Source organism: Neofelis nebulosa, chromosome X (genome assembly GCF_028018385.1).
Source record: "Neofelis nebulosa isolate mNeoNeb1 chromosome X, mNeoNeb1.pri, whole genome shotgun sequence".
Lineage (NCBI taxonomy): Eukaryota > Metazoa > Chordata > Mammalia > Carnivora > Felidae > Neofelis > Neofelis nebulosa.
In genome coordinates, this window is record NC_080800.1 from 85,074,045 (window position 1) to 85,099,253 (window position 25,209).

A 25,209-nucleotide genomic window follows, 5' to 3' on the forward strand; every position below is an offset into this window, starting at 1 on the left:
GAATTATTTTTACTTTTTGGCTATAATGAATAATAATGTTATAAACATTCTTGTATATTTTTTGTGTGTGGATATACATTTTCAGTTGTTTTAAGAATATACTTAGAAATAAAATTGCTGGATAATATGGTGATTCTATGTTTAACCTTTTAAGGAACTGCCAAAATGTTTTCCAAAGCAGTTGTACCATGTTACATTACCACCACCAGTGTATGAAGGCTTCATTTTTTTTTTCACATTCTCACCAAAACTTGTTATTATATCTTTTATTATAGGCATCCTAGTGGGTAAGAAGTGGTATCTCATTGTGATTTTCATTTTTTAATGGCCAATGATGTTGAGCATCTTTTCATGTGGTTATTGGCTATTTGTATACCTACCCATTTGAAGAAATGTCTATTCAAATAGTTTATGACTTTTTTAATTGGATTATTTATATTTTTATTGTTGAGTTGTAAGAGTTCTTTATTTATCCTAGATATAATTCCCTCATCAGATATGTGATTTACAAGTATTTTCTCTCACTCTATGGGTTGTCTTTTTATTTTCTTGATAGTATGATTTGTAGCATATAGTCTTTCATTTTCAGGGAATTCAATTTATCTACTTTTTAAAAAAATTTCTAATGTTTATTTATTTTTGAGAGAGAGGGATACAGAGCTCAAGTTGTGGAGGAGCAGAGAGAGAGGGAGGAACAGAATCCGAACAGGCTCTGAGCTGTCAGCAGAGCCCGATGCAGGGTTTAAACCCACAAACTGAGATCATGACCTGAGCTGAAGTCCTTTGCTTGACTAACTGAGCCACCCAGGCACCCCTTCAATTTATCTATTTTTTGATGCTTGTACTTTTTTTATTATTTTTATTTTTATTTTTTAAATATATTGTCAAGTTGGCTAACATACAGTATATACAGTGTGCTCTTGGTTTTGGGGGTAGATTCCCGTAATTCATCACTTACATACAACACCCACTGCTCATCCCAACAAGTGCCCTCCTCAATGCCCATCACCCACTTTCTTCTCTCCCCCCTCCCGCCGCATCAACCCTCAGTTTGTTCTCTGTATTTAAGCGTCTCTTATGGTTTGCCTCCCTACCTCTCTCTTTGTAACTATTTTTTCCATTCCCTTCCCCCATGGTCTTCTGTTAAGTTTCTCAAGTTCCACATATGAGTGAAAACATATGGTATCTGTCTTTCTCTGACTGACTTATTTCACTCAACATACCTTCAAGTTCCATCCACGTTGCTGCAGATATGATGCTTATACTTTTAATGTCATGTCTAAGATTTTTCGCCTAAACCAAAGTCACAAAGATTTATTCCTATATTTTATGCTAAGTATTATACTATCTTATCTCTTACATTTAGGCCTATGATCCATTTTGAGTTAATTTTTGTATGTGATGTAAGATAGAGGGCTAAATTCTTCTGGATGTAGCTATCCAGTTGTTCCTGTACTATTTGTTGAAAAGGCCATTTTCATTGAACGGTCTTGGTAGCCTTGTTGAAAATCAATTGATCAAAAATTATGCTCTGAACTCTTGATTCTGTCCATGGATCTTCATGTTACCCTTATATCAGTACCACATTATCTTGATCTGATACCTTAGGATTTTTTATATACATGATAATGTCATCTGCAAATTGACATAGTTTTATTTTTTCCTTGAATCTGGATACCTGTTATTAATTTTCTTGCCTTATTTCCTGTTTATAATCTCCAGTATAATGTTGAATAAAAGTGGTAATAGCAGACATCCTTGTTTTTGATCTTAAGGGGAAAGACTTCAGTATTTCATCATTAAGTATAATGTTACCTATGAGTTTTTTCGTGGATAGCCTTTATCAAACCAAGGACAAAGGATGTTGGATTTTTTGAAATGCTTTTTCTGCTTCTATTGAAATGATTATGTGATTAATTTTCTTTATTGAGATGGTGTATTACATGGATTTATTTGTAGATGTTAAACCAAGTTTGCATTCCTAGGATAAATCATAGTTTGCCATTAGGTATAATCTGTTTTATATGTTGCACAATTCAATTTGTCAGTTTTCTTATTTATTTTTATTTTTTAAATAAAATTTATTGTCAAATTGACTAACATACAGTGTGTAAAGTGTGCTCTTGTTTTTTTCCCACGGTTGATTTCCATGGTTAATCATTTACATACAACACCCAGTGCTCATCCTAACAAGTGCCCTTCTCAATGCTCATCACCCATTTTCCTCTCTCCCCCACACTCCCATACATCCTCAGTTTGTTCTCTGTATTTTTTTGAGACTTTTTTGGTCTATGTTGTTAAAATATTTAGGTCTGTAGTTTTCTTTTTATGTGATGTCTTTTCCTGATGTTGGTATCAGGGTATTACTGACCTAATAGAAAGTGTTGGGAAATATTCTCTTTTATATTTTTTGAGAGAGTTTTTGAGGAATTGATATTAATTCTTCTTTAAATGTTTGGTAGAATTCACCAGTGAAGCTATCTAGGCCTGGGGTAGTCTTTCTGGTTTTTTTTTTTTTTTTTTACTATTAATTCAATCTCTTACTTGTTATGGGTCTGTTCGAGTATTATTTTTTTCTTGGTCATCTTCAGTAGTTTGTATCTTTCTACAAATTTGGTCCTTTCATCTAAGTTATCTAATTTTTTGGCATAGGATTTTTCATAGTATTCCCTTGTAATCATTTTACACCCTCTATGTTCAGTGATGTCCCAAATTGGTTCATCTGATTTAAAAATACATATTTATTTTATTATTTTTAAATTATTTTTTAAGTTTATTTATTTATTTTGAGATGGAGAGAGCAGTGTGTGAATGGGAAAGGAGCAGAGAGAGCGGGAGAGAGAGAGAACCCAAGTAGGCTCTGCACTGTCAGTGCAGAGTTCAATGTGAGGCTCAAACTTAGAAAATCAAGAGTCCGATGCTTACCACCTGAGCCATCCAGGTGCCCCCAAAATACGTATTTATTTTAAGTGTCTGTTTTTAGGGGCACTGGAGTGCCTCATTTGGTTGAGCAGCTGACTCTTGATTTTGGCTCACATTATGGTCCCAGGGTCATGGGATTGAGCCCTGCATCGGGCTGCATATTGAGCATGAGGCCTGTTTGAGATTCTCTAGCTCTCCCACTCTGCTACTCTCCTCCACTCACAAGTGCTCTCTTGTTCTCTCTCTAAAATAATTATTAAATAAATAAATAAATAAATAAATGTTTTTAGGGATGATATTGATAATGATGAATATAACATTCTCTATAATTGCACTACTGAAATATAATGTAAAAATTAAGTACATTTCCTTCTAGGGTGTGTGTGTGTGTGTGTGTGTGTGTGTGTGTGTATGTGTGTGTGTGTGTGTGTTAATAATAGGTAGTCTGGGGTGCCTGAGTGTGTGCACATACACACATAGAGAGTTAGCCTTATAAAGTAAGTCTTACTATTACCACCATTTTCAGATGAGTAAATGAATGGAAGGTGAAAGTGTATAGGTAATTAGGCTAAGGTCATACAGCTAATAAATAAAATTGGGGCCCAAAAGGCTACACTGACAAAAGTCAAAAGGCTAGTTCACATTAGTCAATAACCCAGGTAAAGGTGCATCACTCAAAAAAGAGACCCTGTTGTACAGCTCACTTAATATGACAAAAATACATTATTTTATACTTGCTCATGGGACGCAATGTTTCATCATCCTCTTATAATTAAAAATATAGGAAACAAGATTTTAGAACTAGGTACTGTCATTTATCTAAACATAGAAGCTCAATTAGATGCATTGCACTATTAGAGGAAAGTTCATTAATATAACTGTTCTTTCTGACAGCACCATGTTTTTTTTTTTATTACTTGGCACTTATAGTTATGTACAGTGCCCTTTATGCTGACTATTTCAAGGAGTTTAACTCCATTTCCTGTCTGTCTATTTGTCTATTTATTTATTAACAGTCAACAGTCACTGCTGTTTCTGATAGACAAGAAAGATATTTTACAAATATGAATTACTTATTCTGCCTGCAACTGGCTTCTTGTAATAGTGAAAGTTACTTACCTCACTGAATCTCAGTTTCCCTGTATTTTACACAAGGGTAATGAGGTTAAATTATTTCTTAAAATACCACAAAACCTCAATTAACTGTAGTATGGCAAAAAGAATGTATAAGAATTAATGTGATTAGAAAAAGTTAATTGGTGTGTTGGTTACCTTGGAAGGTGCCCTTGTAGCTGCTTCCACTCAATTCTTATGAAAATCTTTTTACATGGAGTCATAGAAATAATGAAAGTACAAGAGTATTAGGTATAGTCAAATGTGTTAGTTAAAATCAAAAACAAAACCTTGGACTCCAGAAACTTAAATTAGTGAATTTAACATCCAATACTAGAGTGAACTGTTTAACTTTTGAAAAGGTACAGGTTTCCTCAATCCTCCTATCTGACCTTCTCTTTAGATAAACTTGCCAGCTGTTTCACAGAGAATGTAAAAGCCACAAGATGGCAACTTCCCACCACGAAATCTACAAACTTACCTATACCTTCACCTATCATTTCTGCCTTCCTTCCATTTCTAACTGAAGATCAAAAAAAAAAAAAATCCTCCTGTGTATGGCACCTATTTCCATTTGCGGTTCAGAAACTTTTTCTTATCCATGTATTTCTTTAGGGTTTTTGCTGTGTAAATTAACCATGTGTTGTCTTTTTCTTCAGCTATTTCCTGTTGTCTTGCTCCTTTCCCTCAGCATTTAAAGCTTGCTCAAATCTCTCTTACTCACCAAAGATAAAAACTATTCTGGTATTCCCCAAAACTTATAACCTCAGTCTAATCATGAGAAAAATAGCAGTGTACTTTTAAAAATCCTCTGGCCCTATGCTGTAAATGTACTGTATCTCACTCTTTCCTATCACAGCTAATCTTTGTGATAGTTGTCTCTACTCATTCACTGTTTTACTTCCTTACCTTCAATTTACTCTTCAGTTTATACAGTCTGGTTCTAGCCCTGATATTCCACTGATTTGTTTTTGGCAGTCTTCTCTTGACTAGCAGCCTTTCCTTGGCTACATATAAAGGACACTTTTTAGTTTTTGACTCACTTGATTACCCACCCAGTAGCATTTAACATAGTTGTCATTCTTGAAATATGTTGTTCTCTTGGCTTTTGTCCTGGTTTTCCTGGTATCTGTCTTGTTACTTTTTTTCTCTGAACCTGCTCATCTTTTTTTTTTAAACATTTATTCATTTTTCAGAGATGGAGAGAGACAGAGCACGAGTGGGGGAGGGTCAGAGAGAGAGGGAGACACAGAATCCAAAACAGGCTCCAGGCTCTGAGCTGTCCACACAGAGCCCGAGGCGGGGTGCGAACCCACGAACTGCGAGATCATGACCTGAGCGAAGTTGGATGTTCAACCGACTGAGCCACCCAGGCGCCCCCCCCCGCTCATCTTTTAAGTGTTGGTGTTTCTCAGGAATCTACCCTTAGCCACTTTTTTATTTTGCCTCTATCCTTAGGTAATTTGGTGACCCTGTGGCATCTTTATTCTTGAAACTATGAAATATATATCCCCAAGTCCCTTTCCTTAATTCCTATCAGTATCTCCAATTTCCCACTGAACATCCATGCTTAGATGTACCATAGGCAACTTAATCTCTACATGATCTGACCCTTGCTTACTTCTCCAGTATCAACTCTCTCTTATCTATATATCCAACACTCTATGGTTCTGCTGCATTGAACTCATTTCAGTTCTGTGAATGTTCCAGGCTCTCTGAGAACAATCTTTCCTTTCATGTTCTCAGTTTAAGTTTAGAAGTCACTTTCCCCAGAAAGCCTTCTCTTTTTCCTAAATGTGCATGTAATTTCTCCACTTACTGCCCTCAAAACACTCTGTATCTCTCTTCTCATTACATTTAAAAGAATTCATTATTACCTGCTTGTTTTTCTCTTCTACTAGACTGTGATTACATAGAAGATACCATAATTATTATGTTCCCATTTGTATCCCTGTTGTTGGCACACAATAAATTCATCAAATGCATAAATTAATGGATCTTAGAATCAAGTCAGGCTAAATAAATCTGTTATATTTTGGTAGAGTTATTACACTAATATATGAAAGCTTGGTTTATCAAATGAGTAATCTCCCATGATAAAATATCCAAATATGGGCCAGTTAAATGGATTCTAGTACAGTTAAGTGAATTACATGCCCAGCTGGTCAGTAAGATTAATGATCAATGCCAACATGTAGAGAGGTCTATAGTGGTGGTCTATAGGTCTCTGTTTTGTGTCTTTATTCGGAATTTGCTATTATTGACTTAATTGAGGGCAAAAAGAACAAGCTTATGAAATGTTCAAGTGACACAAAGATGAGAGAGTAAATAAAAATGAATATGATTTGAACTGATTTTGAGTGGACTAAAACTAATATATTGACATTTAATAGGGATTAATATAAAACTACAAGTTAAGGTAAAAATTATTTAGTACAAAATTCAAGAAGAATGGTTGTATGCCTACTGTGTTCTAGTCACTGGTGCTCAGGATGCAAAAAAGAATAAATCATAGTTTCTGCCCTTTAACTGGTTGCATTCTAATGAGTATATTGAATCTAGATCATGGCACATAATATTATGTCTCATTATATTTTGTGTTGTCCATGTACAGAATATTGTGTGCTGTTCTAGGCATATTTTTATAATGTACCCATAATGTATATTTATCTCAATGTAAATTTTAAGTATTTCAATTGTATCAGTCAGAAATATTTAGATTATGCTGTTGTAACTATCCCCAAATCTTGGTGGCGTATAACAGCAAAGTTTTATTTCTGACTTATGTAACATGTCAGCTGGGAGCTCTGCTCCAAAATTTCTCATTTTATCACCAGACTGATGGAGCAACCACTATTTTGAGCATTACCATTTCACTATGGCAGAGGAAAAGATAGTTGTAGAAAGCACATTGACAAATAAATGTTCTGACCTGAAAGTGAAACACAAGTGTGAGTAATAACTTTTGTTTACAAGTAATTGGCCAGAATCAGTCATATGCTCCATCAGTCACAATGAGGCCAGGACATGCAAAACTGTCCTATACATGAAGGCAAAGAGATATAAATTTTGGAGAAAAGAAGTAATGACTATCATGACTAGATAAAGAATGAAATTTACCCTTCAACATTAGACTTTTTCCTACTCCCCTCCCTACATTAACTTTTTCTATAAATTTCCATACACACATGCATATGTATACATACATAGATTTTTCCATTGTATATGGGATCATGTTTATTTTCCATACATTTTATAGTTATACGCATCTATGCACAATTCTTACTTCAGTCTCTTTAATAGCTATAAAGTATTCCATAGTATGCATATACCATACTTTATTCAACCACTCCTCTTTGTTTTCTTTTTTTAAATATGAAATTTATTGTCAAATTGGTTTCCAAACAACACCCAGTGCTCATCCCAAAAGGTGCCCTCCTCAATACCCATTACCCACCCTCCCCACCCCCATCAACCCTCAGCTTGTTCTCAGTTTTTAAGAGTCTCTTATGCTTTGGCTCCCTCCCTCTCTAGCCTCTTTTTTTTTCTTCCCCTCCCCCATGGACTTCTGTTAAGTTTCTCAGGATCCACATAAGAGTGAAAACATATGGTATCTGTCTTTCTCTGTATGGCTTATTTCACTTAGCATCACACTCTCCAGTTCCATCCACGTGGCTACAAAAGGCCATATTTCATTCTTTCTCATTGCCACATAGTATTCCATTGTGTATATAAACCACAATTTCTTTCTCCATTCATCAGTTGATGGACATTTAGGCTCTTTCCATAATTTGGCTATTGTTGAGAGTGCTGCTATAAACATTGGGGTACAAGTGCCTTATGCATCAGCACTCCTGTATCCCTTGGGTAAATTCCTAGCAGTGCTATTGCTGGGTCATAGGGTAGATCTATTTTTAATTTTTTGAGGAACCTCCACACTGTTTTCCAGAGCGGCTGCACCAGTTTGCATTCCCACCAACAGTGCAAGAGGGTTCCCGTTTCTGCACATCCTTACCAGCATCTATAGTCTCCTGATTTGTTCCTTTTAGCCACTCTGACTGGCGTGAGGTGATATCTGAGTGTGTCAACCACTCCTCTTTGGAGGGGTATTTGTGTTATTCCCAGATTTTGACCATTATAACACATACTGCACTGACTGTCCTTGAACATGCGTATATTTCTGTGCATATGTATTTGAATTTCTGTAGTATAAGTTATTAGAAAAGGAATTCCTGAGCACTTTAAATTTTGTCATGTCCTGACAATTTGCCTTCCAAAATGCTGTACCAATTTAAAATCTCATATATAGTGTATGAAAGTGTAAATTATATTTTGAGAAAAATGTTGACATTTGTATTGAAGGAAGGAAGAGTTGGATAATGAGGGATTTAGAAACCACATAAAAATGAGTAATGAGTGAAGACTTTTTGTTTAAACAGCTTATAAAACCTTATACCTACTACTTCTAGGTTTGCTGACTGGAGCAATCCTGAAAAAGACTATTCCCTCTTGTACATGATATTTCTTGTTACATCTTAGTGGTCAGAATGCAATTTCCTGTCCATATGCAGTTGCAAGGAAGGCTATGAAATGAAGACTCAAATTTGGGGAATTACATACTAAACCAAAAACTGCAGGCTACATAATCACCACAAGAAATAGACTAGTTTGGGAGATAGTTCTTGCTATGCTCCTGGATCTCTATAGTTGCTTACAACCAATTTTTCCCTCTTATGTTTGCTTCTCTTTTTACCCTCTTTTTCTCTTCTGCTATCTCTCAGAAGTTTGTCCATCATTCTTCTTCTTTTCTCTTGTTTCCTCCTCTTTCTCAATATGTCAACTTCTTGTGTCTCCATTTCTGTCTTTTTCTCTCTCTGCTTCCGTATGCTTTATCTCCCCATTTCTCCTCTGTGTGTATTTTTTCTCTTTCCATCTGCTTCCTATCCATCTGTCTCTCTATCTTTAGCTATCTCTGTTTTCTTCTGTATTTCTGGTTCTCTTGGTTTCGGTTTCATGTCTCTCTCTTTCTATCTCCATTTCTTTTTTTTTTTTTTAACGTTTATTTATTTTTGGGACAGAGAGAGACAGAGCATGAACGGGGGAGGGGCAGAGAGAGGGAGACACAGAATTGGAAGCAGGTTCCAGGCTCCGAGCCATCAGCCCAGAGCCCGACGAGGGGCTCGAACTCACGGACCGCGAGACCGTGACCCGAGCTGAAGTCGGACGCTTAACCGACTGAGCCACCCAGGCACCCCTCTATCTCCATTTCTAACTATTAGAGCTAATAATAATTAGCTGCCACTTCATACTTGTTTTCATATGGTAGGAAGTACTTGAGGATAGGGTATAGGTTGATGGTTGGATTATATAATCATTGAGGTATTTTCCAAGTTTGAGTCAAATTGAGAACCAACTTTCCATTCTTATTAAGTAGAATATCATTTATATTATTGCACATTTGTTTTCTGATTGAAGATATAGTAGGACCTTAAGACCATCTCTGTATGAATATTATGCTTCATTGTAGGTGACTGTAGAATTAGAGGATACAGTATTCCGCTCTTATCCACAGTCTTAATTTCTATAGTTTCAGTTATCCTTAGTCAACTATGGTCTGGAAGCAGATGATCCTCTTTCTGACCTATCATCAGAGTATCAGTAATAGCTTAACATTATGTCATAATCCCTATATAAATCACCTCACTTCATCTCACCCCATAGGTATTTTATCATCTCACATCATACATTGAAAGAATAAGGTACAATACAGTAAGTGATTACATCGCATAACTTTTATTACAATATATTGTTATAATTGTTCTATTTATTGTTAGTTATGGTAATATCCTATTGTGCCTAATTTATAAATTAAACTTTATCATAGGGTATGTCCTATAGGAAAAAACATACTCTATATAGGGTTTGGCACTATCTGTGGTTTTAGGCATCCACTCAGGTCTTAGAACATATCCCGAAGGCTAAGGAGGTACTATTGTATTAGAAATTGAAATGAATGTGTGTTCTTTACAACCTAGCTGGTATATCTAGTAGTGTCTTTTAGTTGTGTCAAAATATATTAATAAATTAAACTTGTTTTGCCTTCTAGAATTAGAATTGTGCCATACAGATACTTTTAAGAATTAACATGAAACAGGAACCTGACATACTGGTACTTTAAGGGAAAAGTGTAAGTGGAGAAGGTAATTTACAAACTAGACTTGAAAACCACTCGAGCATAACACTATCATTACAATTATTTGTCAAATGATTTAGTTCAATTACATTTTTAAAAACTGTCTTGAAAATATGGCCCTACTCATATCAGGATTGGTAATTCAAGGAAAGGAAAATTAATGCCTTCATTAGCCATTGTGCCAGCATCTTCAGTCTTTAGAATCCTTGTGTGGTCTTTTGGGATTTTTATATCCTGCCCTTAAGAAATCAGTAAACACAAAGCCCTCGGGAATATGAACTTCAGGTGTAAGAACCCTTGTATATTTATATCCATGGTAGGGGGAAGAATTCTGTGAAAATAATGTAATTTTGAAATAATTGAATAGCAGCATAATTGCCATCATATAAAGTATTATACTTGCTCCTATACATTTTTTCCACACAACAGTAAGTTGGTTGTAAAATCACCAAGAAGAAAAAAAAAGTTATAATGTAATAAACCTAAATTTCAGTGTAAGATTTCCATGGGATAACCTGAGATGCTTCTGACACTTTTAGTATTTAAACAGATGTGTGGGACTGTATGCTGGGAGCCTAGTGGTCACAGTTCTGAGACATTCGTTGATCAATGATGATATTTAAGGCCGATTTCTGTTGCAGATGAACACGGCTAGGAGATTGATTACACTGGCCTTTCTTTTTGACTGAATTGGCAGTTTGGCAGATTTTCCCTTTCAATGGGAAATCTGCATCACCTATTGAACATGCTACAAAATACTTGTCTTACTCTATATTCCCTTAGCCTTTAACATATACAGGTCATTCTTCACTTTCTTGCACTTGACTAAGCTCTCAAGTATGCATGGACCTCCACAGTTAGATTATAGCTTCCTGAAGGCAAGGAGCGATGTTTTATAATCTTAGACTTAGTTTTTAACTTCCATAACATCTAACTCCTAGGGCAAAAATAGCTTAGTAGTGGTTAAGAGCTTGGACTTTGTAGTCATATAGACCTAAATTCACTTTTTCCCCCTTAATTTACTGTTGATGTGACCTTGTGTAAGTCACAAGTATCACTTTTGTGAATAGTAAAATGTGATAATAGCACCCCTAAGGTCATTAATAGAATAAAATATCATATAGCAATTTAGTGAAATGCTTGGCACACAAAAATGCTCAATACATTATAATTATTTTTTTAATAAAATACAGATTTTCCTTGACTTACAGTGGGATTACATATCAACCTATTAAAAGTTGAAAATATCTAAGTTGAACGTGCATTTAATACACCTAACCTGTCAAACATCATAGCTTAGCATAACCTACCTTAAACTTTCCCAAAACACTTACATTGGCCTACAGTTGGGCAAAATCATCTAAAACAAAGCCTATTTTGTAAAAAAGTATTGAATAGATCATGTACTTTAGTGAAAAAAAAAATTGTTGGATGGGAAGTGAATCTGTTGTTTACCCTGATGTTTGTATGACTGAGAGTCAGAAATAGGAAAGGTACAATCATGGACAGGATGAATTGTAGGTAAAGGAGAACATGACAGACTTCTAATATCTCACTGGCAAGGTTGGGTTGATAACGGAGTGAATACAGCAGAAATACTTAAATCAGAGATGAACCAGTGTTCTTATTGAAGTCACTGGGAATAACATATATTCTAAACCGGGAGACAGGACAGAAGGGCTAGAATGTGCCTGTGGTTTAGGAAAATTTGAATAATAAGCCACATTTTGAATGTCCAGAGCCTATGTAAACTTAGCTAGAAACTGTACAAATAAATTATGTAAAACAAAGGATTTTGTGGAATTCATGATGGTCTTTTCAGTCTTGGTTTGGGGTCTCCCAAAAGCAGACCCAAAGACAAGGATTTAGATGTAGGTAATTTATTTGGGAAGTGATTCCAGAAAGTAATGCAAGGGAATGAGAAAGTCAGACTGGAAGGGAGAAAAAGCAAATAAAGAGTGTGTTAATGAGCAGTTTGCCACTCAGTTTTACTGGAATATACCAACAGGTGAGGGAGTTGCAGTGTTTATTCACTAACTCCCATTACTGAAAGTAACTCATGGGGTGATAGCAACTTGGAACTTCCAGACTGCCTCCCCTGCTGTTCAACTTACTTTGTAGATAGGAAAGCACCCCCTGGTAGAGAAACATAGGAAGTCTTCTGCAAATGACTTTTGGCGTAGGCCAAGAGGATATGGGTAGGGTAACAACAGTGTCCACTATAGCAGGGGAAACCACATATCTTGGATTTGAATAATCATATATTTGTTAATAGATATTCTATTTCAAACAAATGGGTAACTTGAAAAAAACATGAAAGCTGCCATTTATTTGTATTAATGAGACCCTTGATATGATATCTACACGATCTTCTTTTATCCATTGAAAATGGATAATGACTAGGTGACTATCTTCATGAATATAATATTCTAGTGGTCAAGGTGTGGGCAGAAACAACCAAGCTAATAAATGCAGCTGATTCATTAAGAGTTTTAACTCATTGAAGTATAACTCTGAAATAGTATTGATTTTCCCAATGATTTCTATTTGTTGTACTGTACTGTACTTTGTTTTTTCCATGGGGAGATGGTGACAATGATAATCATTTCAGTCTGATTATATAACTTTTCAGCTGTTTTCAGAGTTTCATTCTGATTTTAAAGACTTTGTTCTAAGCTCCTATCTGATTCAAATAGTGTCTCTTCCTTTTTCTTTAAACAGATGAGACATTCCAGTGGCTAGGAATTTGGAGGGTGCATGGTAGATTTTCACACATCAGCCATATGCCTTCTCCAGTGGTGTTGCATAGGGAGACAAATGACTAGGGAAGAGGGAGAGGGAAAAAATATGCTTTTGATTGCCTGTGTCTTTTCCTTGGTTGACCGTAATTGCCCTTCTAGCCATCTATAGGCTCTGTATAAATAGTTGTTGTGACAGGCCTGATGATGAGATGATCCCCCCATCATTTACTCTTGGCAATGAAGTCTCTTTCAAAATTTGATTAAATCTTCCCTCAGAACTTCAACTAGTGACATGATATCACTTTTCTCTCAAGTGTACTCATCTTACCCCATGCTGTAAAGCCTCTGACAAGAATCATCTACCCAGTCCAATTTGAATCTTTGGTAATGTGCCAAATCCATTTCATGCTTCTTGGGACCAGAAGTTTAGTATGTGATAGGGATTGGTAGAGATTAATACTGGCCTCTTGTCATCTGAAATTCCCAACACACCATCCTTCCTCAAAGTTCTTTGTCACTGTTCCAGTAGTATGGGAGAAGTCCAGCATGTCATCTGGGAAAGGAAAACCTGTCTTTGTTATCAAAAGGTGACCTTCTCCTCTTTCTCAGTCTTCTTTGTTTATTGATGGAGAGAAGATGGGATGATAAAGAACTAGCTGCATTGGATAGTGAACGGGTGGGCTCAGACCCCAAACTGCAAGTTTTCTGAATTTAGGATGTCAGGTGGATATAAATTCTGAGGTAAATTCTGGGAATACTCGATGCTTGATATCATCCTGTTACTCTCAAATTCTGGGTAAGGTTCTGCACCTTTAGGTACAAACCAATTATTCAAGAAACAAATCTTTACATGGAATTCTGGATCTTTAAAATGATATCCAGAGGGTGTTCTTGCTTTTCCACTCAAATTTGCTTCCACTCATTATTTTAGGGATCACTGTGCTTTCATTCTTATTGTCCCCTTTGCCATATTTATGTCTTGGGTTTATGATAAGCCCAGTATACCTCTGTGGTGCTTATATTCTGATTGTTAGAGGATCTCGATCCTATTTGAAACTTTTTACACTTATTTTTCGCTTTGGAACAGTTTCATTACAATTGGTTAAAGTTCAGTATTGTTAATTTTAAAATATTGTCAAAGTTGAGTAAAAACCCTTGTGATATAAATAAACAAAATAATTATAAGTGCTGATCAGTCTTATGAATAAAACAGCAGGGAGGTGAGTCAGAGAATGACAGAGTGAGACTTTAGGTAGTTGGAAAAAGTGTTTTTGTGTGACTGAAGACAATAGAATGTTAAGGAACCAACTGTGTGAAGAGTGGGGTGAAGTATACTAGGAGGAAGACAAAATGTAAAGACTACAAGAAGCAAATGACCTTGACACATTCCAGGGACAGATAAAATATTCATAGTGGATGGAGCATAACCAACCAGGAGGAGAGTGTTGTCATATAAGATCAAAGAGGCAGCCAGGGCCCCACCTTTACACCCTTAATGGCCTAATGGAAGGAGTTCAGATTTTACTCCAAATCCAATGGGAAGCCATTGAAAAGTTTTAAGCAGGGAACTTTGGCATGATTCAACTGTGTGCATTCATGTTTTCTTCCATTTGAATAAAACTAAAAACAAAGATCACTAGAATGTCATTGTTTCTGTAATGTGTCCTTGAGATATGTGAAATTTTAGCTGCTAGTTTGTTGATGTCAAGATCTGTGATTCGATTTCATATTATTTTTTGACTTTTCAGCTACTGAAGAAAGTGAACAATGAAGCCACCATTTCTTTTGGCCCTTGTGGTCTCTTCTGTAGTCAGCACAAATTTGAGGATGGTATCAAAGAGAAATTCTGGTAAGTTGCTGGCAAATTATATTTGATCAAAAATGTGTAGTTTTTGTGACATCCAGAAAGCATCTGTGCCTTTAACTATGAATATCTTGAAACAGAAATGCTTGAACTCCAGCTATGTTGGAAGGTAGCCAAGATAAGAATGAGATTTTAGCCTACCACTGAGAAAATGTTGGTGAACTAGTAGAATTTTGTTCAACTTCAGTGGCAATGTACTCTCAGTGGACAATGAAATGTTAAGGGCTTACTTGGGGTTGGTTACATTTGCTAATGACTGTACACCTGGGAGCAAACATTTGTAACTGAAAATACAGGAAACTTAAAAAAATATATATATCCTTTGCCTCTTAATTGAGTGTGCAGCACTACTGTTTAAATGAATTATTTTGACATGTAGCTTTATTTTTTGTTACATTTTCACATTTTTACTGAATCTCTAACAGGCAGAAGTTTAAAGCCTCCAAGTTAAGAAATATTAGCTAATTTCCTGAAGAGGAATTTCTTGAGAAGAAATATCTATTCATAGAACATGGTGGTCTGGCAGGCAGCCATGCTTGTACTGAAAGATCAGCTGTCATCAGTAGATGTCCCAATCAGAGCTTAAACATTGTTTAAAAACACTTGAATATATATGTCTTTCAGTTTTTATTATATAGTCTAGCTATAATTACAAACCATGCATGAGATTTTAAGAATTGATTTTCTGTCTACAATCATCCCAGTAAGACATTGAAGAATGTATTATTACATGGAAACAAAAGACTGTGAAGGGACTTTCTGCTGGCTTCTAATTCAGTTATTTCCTAGAATTAAATGTATGCTCTTTACTTTCTCATTAGGTATAAAACCCAGAAAATAAAGTGCATGCCTATTTTTCAAAGCAATAAATGCTGGCTAGTGCTTGGAATTTGGTTAATGTTTGTTTTCTGAGGCAGGAATACTTGCTAATTGAAATAACTAAAGAACAGTATTGTTCTTCAATTGATATCATATTAATAAGTTTAGCATAAATGTGTCACAGGTTGTAAAATAGAGCACCACTACTGAAGTCCAAAGGATTCTGTAATGGTAAGGGCAGAGCAGTATATTAACTTTTTCTCCCCTTAAGACTTGTGTATTTAACACATTTTTGCATATTGTGAATCTTTTTCAGCTGTGTTTAATATTTTACCTAGAATATCTCTAACTTGGTATATTTTACATGGCTGCCTTACCTTGCCTTAATCTTGAAGTCACATTTTCACTTTCAGTCTTGGTTCAGATTGATTGTTGCTAAAATAAAATACTCGGAAATATTACTTACTAGCAAAAGTAACCTCTTGGACCAGATTCCATGTTCTTCACTCTGCTGTGTCCTAATGTAGCAGAGTCTGAAAGCAGAGAAAAGGAATTGAGAGTATAAAAAGACATCTATATTGATGAGGTCCCAATAGTTCATTTTTGCTCTCAATTCCCTTGCCTTTGGAGAAAGAATGAAATCTGGCCATTTGCAGCAACGTGGATGGAACTGGAAGGTATTATGCTAGGTGAAATAAGCCAGGCAGAAAAAGACTGATAACATATGTTTTTACTCATATGTGGATCTGGAGAATCTTAACAGAAGACCATGGGGGAGGGGAAGGAGAAAAAATAAGTTACAGAGAGGGAGGGAGGCAAACCAGAAGAGACTCTTAAGGACTGAGAACAAACTAAGGGTAGGTGGGGGTGGGGGAGAGGGGAAAGTGGGTGATGGGCAGGGAGGAGGGCACTTGTTTGGATGAACCCTGGGTGTTGTATGGAAACCAATTTGATAAATTATATTTAAAAAAAAACCCAGATAATTACAAAAAAAGACATCTATATTATGGAAGTTTAATTCATGTAAAATCCAAACTAAGAAACAAAAACAAGTTGCTCTGTGTGTATGTATTCAGTTTTCTTTCCTTGGTTTGCTTATTATATTTATAAGGACAAAGATTATTAACAATGTGTATACATAGAGGAAGTTCTCATTGACACACAGGTGCCCTTTAAATATTAACTTTTTTATGCTTTGCTCCTTTATTCTTTACTTAGCAAGTGTGAGGCCATTTGTGGCTTATGAGAGGTTCTTAGTTGTGTCTTCTTAATGTGGCCAAGTGATGCCATATTTGCAGTGAAATTTATTGAAGAAACTTTACCCAAAAAGCTATTCCCCTTTGAGTGAATGCATTTGAATAATTTCAGTCTATGTTTCCCCATATATTTACCCTCAGCTACCTCATAGGACAATAGAAATTATAATTTTGGAACAAAACTTTTCCTACAGATCTGGGCAGTGGAGATGGTTTGAATGCAGTTAGTCTTTCTCTCATAAAATAAAAGCCTTCTTGCTTTTATTTGTGGTGCATATGGAGTAGGCAGGAAAGACTAATGGGTTTATGTTGTTGGTTTGTGCATGTCTGTGTATGGTGTTTTGTTTTTTTATTTCAAAATACAAAAACAAAAATCAAGCATGGGATAAATAAAAGATGTCCTAAGTTACCCATAGGTGATAAGAATGGGAGTACTTTGGAGCTGTTCTTTTCACTCTTTCTTTCTATTTAGGTACCTCATAACATCCTTCCCAGCCCCTACACTCATGATAATACTATTATTTTATGTAAAAAAATAGAATTATTTGCACTTTCATTATGATGGTCCTATTTGACCTTATTTTTTAAAGAACATCAAAGATTGCTTTGACAAATCTGTAGTACAAAATTTTGTTTCACGCAATCTGTGAGGTCCTTTGGCCTTTGCCAGTTAAAGAGATCCAGATTTAAACTTGCATATTTGTTCTTCTTGGAATCACCAATGGAACTCAGAACTTTCATTTTTCCCCCTACTTCCCTTTTCCCAAGTGAAAAATGAATGATTGTGCCTTTCACTCATTAACATTAATAACTATTTAGTGTGAGATGTGAAGCCAATTATAATGATTTTTGTGCCATTCATTATAGACAGGGATCTCTTTCACTAATATCTCTTCAACTAATGCCAAAGGTTCTTTAATGCACAAGACACAGGACCAAGGGATAGAAGCTTCTTTTTATGTACTTGTCAATCAAGGAAAAAAAATAAAAGACTTAACTTTTTTTTTTTTTTAATTTAGCTTGGGCACATATTGAAATGAACCTCCTAGTTTCTGGTATTACACAGTTTTTAAAAGCTGCAGCACAGGTTATGTTTCTAGGTAATACCTATTCACACTGGGCAAGCCCAAATATCAACTCTACATAGGTAAACAGAAAAAAAATGGCTCTGAGGTTGCATTAGCATCTAATTTTAAGGACTGTAGCTGATTGATCAAGTGTAAGCTTGTCATCTTCACAGAATGCCCATGAGGTCCTTCAGCAATGGCATTCTCTATATCTAAGACTAAATAAGGTCATTTAGAAAATCTACTCAATTAAAAATAGGTTTGCTTTACTTAAACGTGTCATTCTTTATGGCAGGGAATTGGCTAATATCTTGACAAAGTCTATTGGCAGAAATGCCCAGTGGAGGACACATGTATCAAAACTAATTTTTAATAGGATGGGTAGGAGAAAAACTCTCTCAGGAAGAGAACACCCAAGGACTTCTATATAGCTATTTCTTTTTACCTCAAAAATTATGTCCTCAGAATATACATGGTTTTTATTTTGGAGGGGGCATTAAACTCTCCCCTTTGCTTTTCTCTGACTTTTGCTGTTGTTGCTACAGGAAAATGTGAGCTGTTTTAGGCAGTTGTTGGCATTAGGCTCCCCCAGCCTGGATCTTCATATCAGGGAAGAAAGGAATAAGGAATAGGGTGACGAATTTGATGAGAAGTTATGTTTAATTCTGAATCCAAATTGGGTTATTTTGCGATCAGTACATTTGGAGAATGGCTACAACAAAGCAACTTCTCAATGATCTGGTGTTTCAAGGAAAATTGCAGAGTTATCAAAATATCTTAATCAACTACGAAAATGTAGACCCTAGGGGTAAGAAGGATGTGAAGGCCTGTTGGCACATAGTGGGTACTTATAGATACATTTTGGATTGACTTGAACATCCAATGCCATGAATGGTTTTACATAAGGCTTTGGCTTGTAGGTTTATAGAATTATGGAGTTTTATGATTGTTGATGAGAGAGTAGTAGTTTGTTTTCACTAAAAATTTTTTGGTTTTAGAATTTCTAGTCATATGATTGAGGAAGATCTTAAGGCAGAAATAGAGGTTATGTGAGTTTGCATTTGTACCCAAAGCTAGAAAGAGTATTTCAAACAATTTCCAAGTGTAAGTAAAATAACTTTCCCTGTGAAATTGATTGTTATATAATTAAAAATAAAATGAAATATCATGCTTCGAATTCTTAAAAAGGAGACAAAATGTTTTATTTTAAAATAGTGATTAGAAGTAATGTTGCTCTGAGGATATTCACATTGTACCTGTAACTTGGCTTGCTAGAATACCAGATTAGAAGTTAAAAGATAACAAGGTGTTAGTGAAATCTCATCTTCTAAATTTATGCTAATGAGCTAAGATCAAGGAGAAAAATACCTCCCTGTGATATCTTCTTTACCTGATATGGATAACATGAGATTTGATACTTTTATCTCTTTAATTAGGGTGACTTCCATGGAGTAAACTGGATCTTGGAAGAAAGGAAAAGTGGTACTGGAAGGATTGACTTAGTTATTGGAGCTGGTATAGGAGTGGTATTAGTGTTGGGAGTATGGAACAAAGTTTCTATCAAGTAAGGAGTGGTCAGGGATGAGAGTGATAAGTCACAAACAATGTATGGCCAGAATGGACCTGAATGAAACACCCTTATTAAAGAAGTTGAAGGGCAAATAATTTTAGGATTTTTAGTCATTAAATTTTATATGGTCAAATGCATAGTCAGTCATGAAATACTTATTAAACTCTTACTATATGTGCAATATTACACTAATCTTGTGGTGGGGCAAGAGGGTAGGGAAAATAAAGCAAAACTCCCTTGTTGAATAATATTTACTCTCATTGGGATAAATGAATGGTTAAGCAAATTGTGTTAACCTGAGAGAGTGCTATGTAGCTATTAACATGACCACCATTTAGACTACATTCATATATAGAAATGTGAATATAAATAATAGTAAGCAAAAAAAACCCAGTACACAATGATGTTAAAGTATTCATTTACACTAATCAAAAATTAGAAAAGAATTTTGAATGATGTTTAGCACTTATAGATATATTTATAAATGATTTTTTTCTACAAGTCATTTAAATGTATAATAAAAATAAAAGATCTACTTAACTGGGAGGAAATACTTTTCCTGGGGATGCTTCACATATGAAACTTGGAGTAACAAAAGAGAATTTGATCCAGTATTAAACTTACACAGCAGGCCTCCAAAGCCAGGGGAGTCACAGAAAGACAGGATATATTGGACACTCTGTAGAAGATGAGAGGCTTGATGCAGGCTCTGACAGCACTTAGGACCAAGAGTGAGCTGGAATAAGGCAGAAGCACATTAAAGGAAAAGAGCATAGTATGAGAGAAACAGATAGAAGATGGCAATGGGTATGACACATGCATGTAGGGAGAAGTGTAAGCCAGCAAATGGAGAATGGTTGAAGTTGGCTAAGTAAGATAAGTCACGCTAAAAGATAATGTTCCTGAGTTCTGGTTACAGTAGTATAGATTAGTAGTAGATTTTATTTTTCAGTAGAATAACGATGAATGATGACTCTTGCAGTCATCTACAGGGATGACTACAAAGGGTAGCCAGATGAAAGAGAAGTCTAAAATAATCCCATGGGGGAAAACAGAACTTGACTTGGGAATTTTACTGTGAGACAGATAGGAGTTAGTTTCTTTTTATGTTTTTATCTTTATAATCTTGAAACATTTAAAACCTATAGAAAAGTTACAAGAATAGTACAATGGCCCCTCAATATACTCTTTACCTGTCTTCACCAGTTGTTAACATTTTGTTGCATGTTTTCTCTCCTCCCTCTCTTGCTCCCTGTTGCTCTTTTTTACCATTAGGTATGGTGTTAGCTATGAGTTTTTACAGGTAACTCTTTAAGAGATTAAGGAATTTCCTTTCTATTCCTACTTTGCTGAGATTTTTTTTATTGCGAATTGGTACTGAATTTTGTCACATGCTCTTTTTGCATCTATTGAGATGATGATGATTTTCTCCTTTATTGTGTTAATGTGGTGAATCAAATGAATTGATTTTCAAGTATTGAACTACTCTTACTATAATAGATAAGCCCTACTTAGTCATGATGTATTATTCATTTTATATATTGCTGTATTTATTTAAAAATTTTTTGGTTTTTGAGGATTTTTGCATCTGTGTTCATTAGTGATATTGTCTATAATATTTTGGTAATGTTTTTATTAGGTTTTGGTGTCAGAATTGTGTTTGCCTCATCTTAGGAAACATTGTTACCTCCTCTTTTCTGAATGGCATTATTGCTTCCTCAAAAGTTTGATAGTATTGACTATTTGTATTCTCTGGACTTGAAGTTCCATTTGTGGAAAGTTTTTGTTTATTTATTGATGCTTTGATTTCTTCCATAGGCACGGAGCCACTCAGATTTTCTCTTCTTTCTTAAGTCAGTTTTGGTAATTTGTGTTTTTGTAAAGGATTTATTCATTTCATCTAAGTTTTAAAATTTATTGACATGAGCCATTCATAATATTCATTTAATATCTTTCAAATCCCTATAAGATCTGTAATATTATCCCTGCTTTCATTCCTGATTTTTTTTTCTTTTCTTTTCTTTTGATTAGTCTTGCTTGCTAAGGGTTTATTAAGTTCATTAATCTTGTGAAGGAATCAGTTTTTGACTTGGTTAATTATTCTTTGTTGCTTGTTTATTTAATTGTTCCTTGTCCATTCATTTTTTTTTTTCTTATTTGGGTTTTAAGTTCTACTTCTTTTTGTAGTTTCTTAAGGTGGAAACTCAAATTACAGATCCTAAACCTTCCTTCTTTTCTAATAAAGGCATTTAAAGTTAAAAATGTCCCTCTAAGAGGGAGCCAAAACATAAGAGACTTAAAAACTGAGAACAAACTGAGGGTTGATGGGGGGTGGGAGGGAGGGGAGGGTGCGTGATGGGTATTGAGAAGGGCACCTGTTGGGATGAGCACTGGGTGTTGTATGGAAACCAATTTGACAATAATTTTCATATTAAATAAGTAAGTAATTAAGTAAATAAATAAATAAGTCCCTCTAAGTATTGCCTTAGCTGTGAGCCCAAAATTTTAATCAATTGTATTTTCATTATTATGTAGTTCAAAACATTTTCCGATTTCCCTTGTAATTTATTCTTTGAACTGAAATTATTTAAAAGTGTGTTATGTAAGAGACTCTTAAATATGGAGAACAAACAGAGGGTTACTGGAGGGGTTGTGGGAGGGAAGATGGGCTAAATGGTAAGGGGAATTAAGGAATCTACTCCTGAAATCGTTGTTACTATATGCTAACCAACTTGGATGTAAATGTAAAAAAAAATTAAATTAAAAAATTATGTTAATTTCAAAATATTAAGGATCGTATAGCTATATTATTTGTATTATTTCTAATTTAATTCCAATGTATGTATATCAGAGAATGTATCCTATAATATTTCAGTCTCTTGATATTTACTGAGATTCATTCCATGTCCCAGCATATGGCCTCTATTGATGAGTATTCCATATGCACTTGTGTATTATGCTATGAAGTGTTCTATGAATTTCAATCAGGTCAAGATGGCTGACAGTTTTTTCTGTCTTTTATATCCTTACTGATTTTATTGGATACTTGTACTATCAATTAGTGAGAGAGGGTTATTAGTATATCCAACTATAATTGTGGATTTGTCTCATTCTCCCTTTACCTTTGTCAACTTTACCTCATGAATTTTGATGCTCTTATTAGTTGTATACATATTTAGAATTATTTTGTCTTCCTGAAAAATTACCCTCCTTATCTCCTGTAATGCTATTTGTCTTGAATTTCACTTCGTCTGTGTTTAATAGAGTTGTGCTGACTTATGCTTACTGTTTTTATGTGTTTTATATATACTTTTATTATCCTTTTACTCTCATCCTATTTGCAGCTTCAAATGTGAAATGCATATTTTATACACTCCATATTATTGAGTCTTTTTATCCAATCTAACAATGTTTATCTTTTAGATGAAGTGATTAGTCCATTTACAATGAATATAATTTTTGATATGTTTAAGTAACCATTTTCTATTTGTCTCTTCTAGTTTTTTTTTAATTTTTTTAATTTTTATTTTACTAGTATTATTTTGAAATGTTTTATTTATTTTTGAGAGAGTGCAAGTGGGGGAGGGGCAGAGAGAGAGAGGGACAGAAGATCTGAAGGTGGCTCTGCATTGATAGCTGTGAGACCAATGTGGGGCTTGAATTCACAAACGTTGAGATCATGACCTGAGCTGAAGTCAGTCGCTCAACCAACTGAGCCACCTAGGTGCCCCTAGTTTTTTGTTACTGTTTTTACCTGTTGCTCTATTTATGTTTTATTTGGGGTTAGCTTAATAATTTTTAGTATTCCATTTTTATGTCCTCTATTGGCTTTATAACTATACCTTTTAGATATTTTTAGTGGGTACTTAAGATTGGTGGTCACAAACTATGGCTTGTGGGCCAAACCTACCCATTTCCTGTTTTTATAAAAAAAAAATAATGGAACACAGTCACACTCCTTTATTTGCATATTGTCTATGGCTGCTTTGGTGCTATAATAGAGTTGAGCAGTTACTACAAAGACTGTGTGGCCAACAATGCTTAAAATATTTACTACGTGGCCCTTTACAGAAAAAATCTGCTATCCCCTGCTCTAGGGCTTACAATGAGCATCCTTAACTTTACAAAGTCTATTTAGAGTTAATATTGTACCACTACATACTTCACATGTGAACCATCATATTTGTTACTTTCCTCTTCTTGCTTATCACTTCATGCCTTATACTTCCCCCTTTGTACTTCACACATCATATTTCACACTTACATTTCTTACTTCCAGGTTCACAAATGTAATAGCCTTACAACAGTATAATTATATATTTGTAGTCCTTCATCTTTCATGGTATTGTTATGTATTTTACTTCAACATATATTATAAACACTTTCTTAAACTGCAATTATTTGCTCTAAATCATCAGTTTTAATTTTCTAAGTAGTTATGAGAAATGAGAAACACAACTTATACATTTATTCATGTATTTACCATTTCTAGTGCTTTTCTTTCCTTCTGGTCATTCCTTCTTAGTTTGTCGGACTTTTTTTTTTTTTTTTTTTTTTTTTTTTTTACCTTTGGTCATAGTACAAGTATGCCAGAGATAAATTCAGCTTTTGTTTATATAAAAATGTATTTGTTTCACCTCATGTTTGAGGGTTATTTGCCCCAGATATAGAATGCAATGTTGAGAGTTTCCTTATCTACAGATGTCATTCCATTGTTTCCCAATCTGTATAGTTTCTCATGAGAAGCCAAGTGGACAGTCTTATCATGGTTGCCTTGTATGTAATGCCTTTTTTTCCTCTGGCTGCTTTAAAGACTTTCTCTTTCTCTTTGGTTTTCAGAACCTTGACTATCATGTGTTTAGTCGTTTTCTTTGTATCGATCAGGTTTAGGTATAGCTAAAATTCTTGAACTTTTGAATTAAAGTTTCTCATCAAATTGGAGCAATGTTTATTATTTTTAGATATTTTCTGCCCCATTCTCAATCTCCTCCCTTCTGAAACTTCTATTGCATGAATGCTTGACTGCTTTATAATTATTCCTCAGGTTCTGAGATTCTATTCATATTGCTTCAGTTATTTTTTCTATACTTTTCAGATTGGAAAGTTTTTACTGATCTGTCTTCCAGATCACTGATTCTTTTTTAAAGATTTTTTAAAATATTTATTTATTTATTGAGAGAGAGAGAGAGAGAGAGAGAGTGCATGAATGTGAGTAGGGGAGGGGCAGAGAGGAGAGAGATACAGAATCTGAAGCAGGCTTCAGGCTCTGAGCTGTCAGCACAGAGCCCAAAGCGGGGCTTGAACTCACAAACTGTGAGATCATGACCTGAGCTGAAGTTGGACACTTACTCCACTGAGCCATCCAGGCACCCCAAGATCACTGATTTTTTATTCTGCTATCTGCTAAAGCCCATACAGTGAAATTTTTATTTCAGTTTCTATACTTCTCAGTTTTAGAAATTTCCCTTTGCATACTTTTATAGGTTCCATTTCTCTGTTGATACTTATAATCTGATAACTCATTGAGGCCATATGTTTCTTTATGTCTTTAAGAATATTTTGTTAGTTCTTTGGGCATATTTATTATAGCTACCTTAAAGTCTTTATCTGCTAAATCCAATGTCTGGGCCATCTCAAGAGTGTTTTTTTTTTTTATAATTCTTT

At 34.9% G+C, this 25,209-nt stretch overlaps 1 protein-coding gene across 1 annotated transcript in view; it reads left to right on the forward strand.

Annotated features, from left to right (window-relative positions):
- Positions 1–25,209, forward strand: part of IL1RAPL2 (interleukin 1 receptor accessory protein like 2) — a 1,151,998-nt gene that overhangs the window by 58,387 nt on the left and 1,068,402 nt on the right. Inside the window, exon 2 of the mRNA XM_058713967.1 lies at positions 14,718–14,818. Coding sequence (XP_058569950.1) covers positions 14,737–14,818 — 82 coding nt within the window. The 5' untranslated portion in view covers positions 14,718–14,736. The remainder of the gene's footprint in view (positions 1–14,717; positions 14,819–25,209) is intronic.